Source organism: Pseudorasbora parva, chromosome 24, assembly GCF_024679245.1.
Source record: "Pseudorasbora parva isolate DD20220531a chromosome 24, ASM2467924v1, whole genome shotgun sequence".
Lineage (NCBI taxonomy): Eukaryota > Metazoa > Chordata > Actinopteri > Cypriniformes > Gobionidae > Pseudorasbora > Pseudorasbora parva.
In genome coordinates, this window is record NC_090195.1 from 11,517,656 (window position 1) to 11,527,825 (window position 10,170).

At 34.4% G+C, this 10,170-nt stretch overlaps 2 protein-coding genes across 5 annotated transcripts in view; one reads left to right on the top strand and one right to left on the bottom strand.

Annotated features, from left to right (window-relative positions):
• fndc3bb (fibronectin type III domain containing 3Bb) overlaps positions 1–5,295 on the top strand; it is a 74,311-nt gene extending 69,016 nt beyond the window's left edge. For all 4 annotated transcript variants that reach the window (XM_067434373.1, XM_067434376.1, XM_067434375.1 and 1 more), the window contains exon 26: positions 3,315–5,295. In XM_067434373.1, the coding sequence (XP_067290474.1) occupies positions 3,315–3,614 (300 nt within the window). In that variant the 3' untranslated portion in view covers positions 3,615–5,295. The remainder of the gene's footprint in view (positions 1–3,314) is intronic.
• A 394-nt stretch (positions 5,296–5,689) lies between these two features.
• Positions 5,690–9,336, bottom strand: ghsrb (growth hormone secretagogue receptor b). Its single transcript, XM_067434377.1, has 2 exons — positions 8,237–9,336; positions 5,690–6,740 (listed from the first exon to the last, which is right to left on the bottom strand). The coding sequence occupies exons 1-2, from the start codon at positions 9,027–9,029 to the stop codon at positions 6,433–6,435; spliced, it is 1,101 nt and encodes a 366-aa protein (XP_067290478.1). The 5' UTR covers positions 9,030–9,336; the 3' UTR covers positions 5,690–6,432.
• Between the last annotated feature and the right edge of the window lie 834 nt (positions 9,337–10,170).

Genomic DNA, 10,170 nt, shown 5'->3' on the forward strand with positions numbered 1-10,170 from the left:
GTTTTTTCTGTAGATGCCTCATTTGACAGATCCGGCAGGCACTAGTGTGTGTGTATGTATGTATGTATGTATGTATGTATATATATATATATATATATATATATATATATAATATATATGTATATATATATATATATATATATATATATATATATATATATATATATATATATATATATATGAGCGAGAGAGAGAGAGAGTTACCCTCTAAAGCCCTATTCAGACGGGATTATTTTAGCATGGAGAGGTGGGGGTAAAGTAATTTTACCTCAGGACGTTTTGCTTTAAATGATACGTGGAAAATACTGGAGGTTTGCCACAGAGTTGTCCATCACCACCTACAATAAAACTGATTTTTCAAGCCCCTCCATGCTCGCAAAAATACGTTTTAAAAAAAACTTTTAAACAGGAAATGATGGGATTTTACCATACATTTTTACAGCAGGTCTATTCAAACGGGATTAGTGTTACCCCAGGTCATTTTTCCGGACCATTTTACAGAAGGTAAAAGTCTCTGTAATCTTTACTGACTTTATTTGTAATGATTACCGAGATGGCACATTCGGGCATTACTAAAATCACAGAGAACCTCTGGAAATAATTACTTTAACCCCACATCCCCATGTTTAACTAATCCATTCCGAATAGGGCTATAGAATTATACCTCATTGACATGCATTATACGACTGGCACAGCAATGGTTGGAGTTAAAAATCTTAATTTGTGTTCTACTGAAGAAACAAACACACATATATCTTGGATGCCCTGAAAAGTAATTAGATAAACATACATTTTTATTTTTTTTGGGTGAACTATCCCTTTATTCTAAGCCCTGTCTGTGAAACCGGGCCTTAAAAGTGACCCCACATCGACTCTTCTACCTGTTATTCTTTACGTCGCTTGCCTACATTGTGAAATGTGACCCCACAAAGGTAAAATGGATTACCTGGTCATGGAAAAAGCAAAAGCAAAACTATTCTGATCCAGATTAAACATTTTGAACAACTGGGCCCTGGACATTTCTTGTAATTCACCTTTACAGTCATTCATCTGTTCTGCAAAATTCATCCTCACTAATGACTTGCTATATTAATTTTGATTGAAAAATAATAATAATTTAATGAAGTAGTGGAGTTCCCCAGGAGATATATTATCATAATTAACTATTTAACTGAGCCAACATCATCCCCCTGTTTATGCAAATACCACTAGAAACTGTTTGAGAAGTGATTTTGATTGATCTTCGTTCTTCTTTTTAGTGCTAGTGGTGTAGCATTCAAGATTAAGTATGTAAATATTTTCCTCACCTTGAATTCATTGGGATTTTTTTTTAATACACAAAAGACTAATTATGCTCACATAATTGTGTGTCTTTCATGGAAATAATATCAAGACTTCGCCAAAAGGGAGCTAGTGTTCATTGAGAGGCTTAAAATCTCTTTTGTTTCCATGGAGACATACAATGTGGTCCTTCTGAAAGCTGCATGTAACAGGTGGAACAAAGTCACCTGAATAAGGCTGCATTGATTTTCCATTTACTCAGTGGCCTTGGAAATTTTATTTATTTTTATTTTCTTTGCTTGCATGTTCCCAAAAATGGCTAATGTTTTTTGGTCAACAACCACATTCAGTGAGCTATTGTTATATATACTTAGTTTTGACATTAAAGGCGCTCTAGAATGTGTTGAAACAATATGTTAAATTGTTCTCTGATATCTTCATAGAGGGTATGTGGCTTATTTCAAGGCAAAAATTGTCCAGATACAGTTTTACAGGTCCATTTACAACCCTATAAATTGTCCTTAGGATGTAATGCTCTGTTTTTGCCTTATTTGGAAGAGTCATGAATATTAATGTTGAGCTCTGCTCTGATTGGCTTATTTTAGCAGCTCACACAAGTTCAGCGAAGCGACTCCTGAGTCCTGACAGAACACAGACAGACTAAATGACACTTTAAGCAGAACATCTCAAATGGAGATTGATAAACTTTCAAACAGAAGTTCATTCTTGTATTATATTGATCCTGACAGTGTTGCTCGCACTCCAGATGAAAGGATTAAGATGGCTCGTTGAGATTCCCTTTGAGCAGACGGAAGTCCTTTATTAGCCGAGATCTGAAGATGTCTCTCTTATGAGACGTGGGTCAGAGACGGTGTGCAATGATTGTTTGGCCTTCTTTCTGACATCTTGGACACTTTTCTGATGACCTGTGAATCTAAAATCTTGTCATGCCCTGTGTTCATTCTTCATTTGTTCTTTTATAGCATTTGCTATTGCTACCTAAAACTTTTTTTATATTTTTTATAATTGGGGATAGAATATATATTATATATTTTACTTATTTACCTTTTTTAAAATATTTTACTTATTTACATTTTTTAATTCAAGGCCAGTCACCTTGTGTAATAATAATAATAATAATAGTAATAATAATAAAAATTATATATTTTTATAATTAGAGATATTTACAGAGCTCCTTCCTTCCATTTTTCAAAAAGAATTTGCACGTATAATTTGCAATAATATATATATATATATATATATATATATATATATATATATATATATATATATATATATATATATATATATATGCATGCAAATTATACGTGTAAATTATGTTCGGGTCCTTATAAATACCGGTCATTTTTATAGTTTATTTATAGCTCCTTGTATTACAGTTATACATATTTTTATATAAAATTATTCTCATCCGAGTTCCCCTATAATATCGAAGACATGTTTATTATTTTGTATATTAGTAATGTATTATTATTATTATTATTATTATTATTAAGAGTAGTAGTAGTATTTATCTAAACAAAGTGTGTATATACGTGTGTGTGTGTATATATATATATATATATATATATATATATATATATATATATATATATATATAATATAATATATAATTTTATAGTTTTTATAGTTTATTTATAGCTCCTTATATTACAGTTATATATGTATTATTTAAATAGTTATATAAAAATATAATAGATACAAATAATATCCATATATATATATATATATATATATATATATATATATATATATATATATTATTTCTATCTTTATTATATTTTACTATTTACTTTAATATTACTATTTAAATAATAACTATATTTTTTTATGTAAATATAATTTATTTCCCATCTCAGTCCCCCTATATAATTTCTAAGAAATGTTTATTACTATTAATAATAATAATGAATTCATTTTCATTCAATCAAATTCAAGTGTCCAAAAGTATGCACCATGATTAAATAGGAACTTGATCTAGGCTAACGCATTACTTCCCTTCTGTCTTTTAGGTGTATAAGGGAGATGAGACGTCCTTCCAGCTCTTCGGGCTGCAGTGGAGCACAGACTACCGTGTGCGAGTGTTTGCATGCAGGCGCTGCGCAGACACACACCAGGAGCTGTTCGGGTCCTTCAGCCCATCCGCCCACATCAACCTGCGGCGGTCTGACGCCACACTGGCTGTGGAAGCGGACGTCCCCAGGGTGCCCATGGGCAATTCCCTCACCGATGAACAGTTTGCCGGCCTCATAGTATTTGGGGTGGCCTCTCTCTCTGTCTTAATGGCCTTCCTGCTTCAGCTTCTGATTTAGAGGCAAGAAACATTGTTCTTCTCTGTCACTTGAGTTTTTAAACTAAAGCTTGCAAAATCATTAATGCAAGTATATTTTTTTGGTCATTGACCAAAATACACTTTTTACAGTTTTAAGAACAACCACCTTAGCAGATTATATGTTATTATTTTTTATTACAGGTTTTTTACAGTTTTTCCTACAAGGCGAGTTACAGCTTTAAGAAATCAATGATGATGAAACGTACTGTTCGGCGTCTGTGCCTGTTTTTTGTTTAAGTTTAAGATGCTGTAGCATATTTTTATATGTAGTATTTAGGAGATTTTTAACACTAAAGTAATAAGTGGCCTTTCGGATCTCAAGTTATGCAATAATGGAGTCTGAGGATGTTTTTTTTTTTTTAATGCTCAGTTTTGATTATCTTTAATTCAGTGTCTAGACAGACAAACAGCACCAATGTCCGCTTTCGCTTATCTGTGCCCCTGGAAAGAATTTCTAAAAGCTTCTTAAAAGCTTTAATTTTTTGTTTGTCTTAAAAAAAGTGTCATTGGGCCTTCTGTACAAAAAAAAAAAGAGGAAAAAAGTTTGTTTTTTAAAAACAACAACTGTCAGTCCAAAGAGAGTCAAATGACAGTCTTTGCAATCAATCATCAATGTACAGTGTTGTGAAGTCTGGAGTGTTTGTACCTCAGGGACTTGGGAGGGCCAGAGGTAATGTGAACCTGTGCCTTTAAATCCACAATTCCAAATCATTTCAGATCTGCTGCTTACAGTATTCCATTAACCCTTTCCCTTGGTCACATACAGTACAGGATCGTGTTTACTAGCTCAATCAGCCCTTAACCAAAGTTAGTGAGCAAAAAAGGTATACAGTAACAGTTTTGTTGGATTTATTTATGCTATACATTTACATTATAATGCAAATCACAGTGCAATCTTCATTTATTTATTACAAGAATCAGAACTGTCATATTCATTATTTTCCTCATGTAGCATGTCTTTTTATAGGGAGGGGGGGGTGACAAATCTTTATTATTTTTCCAAATATACCACGGCATTTTAACATCATTAACCTGTCTTATTTCAGATATATTTGTATTGTTTTTTTATTCTGTTTTTGCTTTGGTTTTGGAAATGTTGAAGTGTGATCAACCTTGTGATTTCATCTGCACAAACGGAAAGTTTTTCTTTTTTTTATTTTAACTACTTTTCGTCATCTATATGTATTGCTCAACTTTTTAGGCAAACATTCCATTGTTTTCTGATTAAAAGAAGTTGAAATGACTTGACACTAGAAAACTTGAAGTGGAAACACTTGAAGAACACTTTTTTACCTTTAAAAACTATAGAACCAGAATCTTTATAAGTGGAAAACAGAAATACTTTTTTCTTTTTCTTTTTCTTTTTTTAGCTGAATTTAGCTGGTTATCAGGTAATAAGTGGCCTAGACATAGTTTTCCATGCTTGCGTATTGCTTCATGAAAATCATTCCATATTACCATTTTTTTAAAAGCATAACTGTCACATTTATTGATGTAAATTATAATCGTAGACATTATATTTAAAAAATAAATAAACTACCATATCAATTTAAATGTATAGATATTGAAAATACTACCCTTTGTATTTAAGATGATTATGTATCTGTAGCATATATGTAATATATTTATACACAATAAATTTTTTAAAATTTCTGAAACAATTTACGGTGTTTGTATTTCATTTATGACCATCAATTATATTAAGTCTTGTATTTCAATTATTTTATTATTATTTACATTTGCTCTTTAAAGGTGAAGGATACGAAACAAACATTTCCACTGTAATTTCTGTGCTGGGAGTCATATATATATATATATATATATATATATATATATATATATATATATATATATATATATATATATATATATATATATATATATATATATATATATATATAACATATTTCCAAGAAATACAGGGTATGCTGTATAGTGAATAACACAATCAGTTTTTATTTTAAAATCAAGTAATACTGCATGACATCAAAACCTTTTTATTACACAACATGTATTGGAAAATGTATCACAGTGTGAATTAAAGGCGTATAGACACAACATATCAAATATCTTTCATAAATATTAACAAAAACATGTCCCCTCTTGAAGATTCTCAGTGTTTTACAAGCATTTCAAGAAAAAGCTTTACATTTTAATTAGAATGTCATTGCCAACAACAAGTAACATATGCTGAATTCAAACACAGCTTACAAAACAGCATTGTTCACAAACCTGCAATAAGTGCACTTTTTATGGCAGCAATGCATTTGTGTAACGTGATAAAAAACACAAGCTTGGTGATGAGCTTATAATGGCATGGGATGGTATCATTCAGCACCATTGTATCTCTCCCACATAGGGTACAATGTTAGTGCTTACATCTACAGTGCTCTGTCATCCAGTACTTCACACAGTTTAAGGCATTTTGGGTAGTGTGCATAGCCTATATACAGTTTGCATGAATACCAGGGTAAAGGGAATCGTCACACTGCTGGTGTCTGCTGATGATGGTAATACCTGTGCATAAACATGATCATATTAGGTTTGTTGCACCTAAAGGTAAAAAAAAAAAAAAACCTTTGTATGATCAGGGCTCAGCAGTTTGATCATTATTACTGCTATATACAGGCTAGATTGAAAACATGCAATGGCTTTTATGACGACTCAGTGGATGGTTGAAATTAAATGCATAATCTTAATATCACCAAAATGGTGAGGTTAATGTTGACTATTCAGATTTTTCCCGGTCGTTTTAGTCTGTGTGGAAAAGTGCACGTTTCAAAATGACCTTTCCTGTGTCACGTGCTCCAGCTGTATTCATTGCACACCGAGAAACTCTCCGCGTTCACGATGCTCTGCACTGATCGTCCGGGAGCGCGCCTCACTCCGAACAGTTTGCACGCCGCGCACCTGTACTTCTTCGACATGATGTTGTAGAGGATGGGGTTGATCGCAGCGCTGAGGTAAAACAGCACAAATGACACCAGGTTGCAGTATTCGCTGATTTGGGAGATTAAAGGAGAATTGGCCTCGGATGACTTGGAGAAGAGGTAACGACCCACGTGGAACGGCAGCCAGCAGAGAACAAACGCAAGCACCACCACAGCTGATAAAGGGAAATAAAGAAAGTTGTTTTTAATGTTTTAAAACTGTATGATATAACTAAGACATATTCTTGCAGACAGTCTGTTTAAACATGCTTAACAATTATTTCGAGTCGAAAATGACTTATGGTTGAGTCAGAATCATTAACCATTCGACTGAAGTGTTTCTGTTTCGCTAACAAGAACCGACTCAAGAAGTAATTTATTCGGTTTTCAGACTACACTAGTATGGAAAGCCGTTTTGACTTTTATTCATTAATGTGAATTCTTGATATTTTTACTAGTTCAAATACCAATTCAATTGGTATCCATGATATCATCAATTAAATTTAAACTGGTAAAAACTCTAATTCTTGATAGGCTATCAGTAATTGTATTTTCTCTACTGAAATGTCCCCATAGACTGCCAGTCAAATCCAATAGTTGACATCAGGAATTAATTCTTCTTGATAGGCTATCAACAGTTAAATTGCTACTGGTAAAAAAAAGTTTAATTGCCACTAATGTTAATTTCTGATATGAATGTGATACTAATTAGAAAGCCATTTTAGATAACTGAAATTATATTGATATCAATAATTTGACTAGTGATAATCTGTTGATATCAACAATTAAATTATTGATATCAATATAATTTCATATATCTAGAATAGCAGTCTATGGTGACATTTCACGAGTGAAAATACAATTCTTGATATCACAATTAACCTTTTAATAGTGGAAATTGAATTGTTGATATCAATAATCGACATTTTAACTATAGTGAAGAGTTGTTTATATCAATAATTCATATCCTGTGAATGAATATTCAAAACTGCTTGACATACAGTGGTCTATGTGTGTCATTTGTTGTTGTTTTTTGTTTTTTTTCTTATTATCTCAAGAGAAGTGAATCTGATTCCCGAAGAGTGACTCGCGGTTAAAGAGTCATTTGTTACTGGAATCATGCTAGCTACCAGTCGTCGTGTGTTCATTAAAATAATTTGATTCCTATAAATAATAAACAGCTAATAAACAAGTTAAACGTTTTAAAGGGAAGCTGGTGAATGGTCCATAGTTATACATTTATATTATAGAATATACAATAGTTTAATGAATCCATTCATTGTGTATGGCAAAAAATAACGAATTTAAGATAGTCCTCATGTCTGATTGGGGAGCCGCGTTTGCAAACGTGCACAAAATGAACACGTTTATTTAACTATTTATTTATGATTGAAGTGTAATGTCAAAAATGTAAACCAATGTGCATTTATTACAATAATTGTATTATAAAATATACTAAATATTTTTTTAAATATTGAACACTATTTGGTAATTATAAAATCCACTAAAATCACCTCTCGTGGCTTATTGCTTTATGCACATGGCATTGAATTCAATATAAATATGTATTAAAATAATATATATACCCACACACACACACACACACACACACACACACACACACACACACACAAAGTTCTTGTAAGACTTTGCACGGCATCGTTGAGCTCACCTAGCATTTTGACCGTTTGTTTATTGTTCTTATCCCGACTAGAAGTGGGTGCGACTGGATTCTCTTTTCTCCTCCACAGCCTTCTGCCTATGAGGCTGTATAACACTGTCAAACAGAGGACCGGGAGGAAGAAAAACACACTGGAGACCCAAACCATTATAGTAAGAAGTCCGGACCGGATGGCATATTCGGTCGCTTTACACTCATTGGTTTCCCAGGGGTTGGTGCCGTTCTCGTGCTCGACCCCAACCAGTATGAATATGGGTCCCGCGCTGCACAGAGCCACAGTCCAGAGAAGTAAAATCACCCCTTTAACCCGACCCCGCGTGACGATGACTTTTGCCCTGAAGGGAAAGCAGATAGCGAAGTACCTTTCCACGCTCAGTGCGGTGATGTTGAGGATGGTGGAGTAAGTGCAGCTTTCACTCACAAACTGAAAGAGTTTGCACAGCTCATCGCCAAAGTTCCACGGTCGGTACCGCCAGACCCGGTACAGGTCGAGGGGCATGCAGAGGAAAATGAGCAGGTCTGAAAGTGCCATGCTGCAGAGGTAAAGGTTAGTGGTGGTTCGCATGTCTTTGTATTTAGTGACCACCAAAATGGTCAACAGGTTCCCAGCAATTCCGACGAGGAACAGGAATGAGCACGTCACTGTGATGCCAGTCAGTATAGGGACTGGGAAGAGATGGACCGGGTACTCAAAGTCCTCAGCAGTTGCGTTACTGTCCATAATGTCCTCAGCGCATGAAGTGATGCTGAACGGGCAGCTGGACACGTTTGTCCAATTAGTCATTATGATTAAATTTCAGAGGATTTGCATGGGCTTAATGGCACCTCATGATTTCCACCCAGCTGTTTTTTCCATGCTTATCTTACAGGTGTTCAGTACACAGCATGAGAAGTGCACGCGAGTAACCTGTCAATGATGCGCCCCGAGCTGCGCGCGGGGGGTACACGGTCCACTCCACGCATGCGCAGAAGATGCCTCGACTAATTGTACCGTGAAATTCAGACGTGCATTTGTTCGTTTGCGATGTATTTTGTGCGTTTGCAATTTTTCTTAGCGTTTTCAGCATTTTTTTAATAACAAATATGATACAGATTACACTGATAGGGCGATTGAAAGCTGAATTGCTCGGTGATGGGTAGGGCCTAATATTTGTTCATTTTATGCCACCTGGTGGTGTGAATAGACCATCTTATAGTACAAAAAAATAAATAAAAATAAAATAAAAATAAATCGTGCTTTGCTTAGATAAATAGTAGCCTAAGTGAAGCGGCGACTGCTGCTGTCCAGGGTGCTGAAAGCTTCTTTTTTTTCAGTTGATGTTTGTTTGGCTAGCCTATATGGTTTCTTAAAGGATTAGTTCACTTAAAAATGTCCTGATAATTTACTCACCCCGTCTCATCCAGGATGTTCATGTCCTTCTTTCTTACATTTACATTTACATGTACATTTATGCATTTGGCAGACGCTTTTATCCGAAGCGACTAAGGCCTACATTGCATTCAAGCTACACATTTTTTACATTATTGTAAGTTCTTCATTTGAAAATAAATTAAGTTTTTGAGTTTTCTTCACATAGGCTTATGGACTTAAATTGCAACTAACGGGTTGAAGGTCCAAATCAATGCAGTTTCAAAGGGCTTTGAGGGCTTCAGAGACTCTGCACGATCCCAGGGTCAGAAGGGCGCTTGGCTACAGACCCAGTGGACAACCCTGTTCCCCGATCCGGACCGAGGGTGGCGTACTTGATTAATAGCGTGCAATTTTCTCTCTCAAACCACTGTTACTTCTGGTACTGCTTTTGACAACAACTGCTGGTCTAGAATTAGTTTTCTAAATAATAAAAGCATTATTTGCGCATGAGAGTTGGCAAAAGATCCACTGCGTATTTGCGTTTGTCAAATGAATCATTCCAATTTAAATTAAT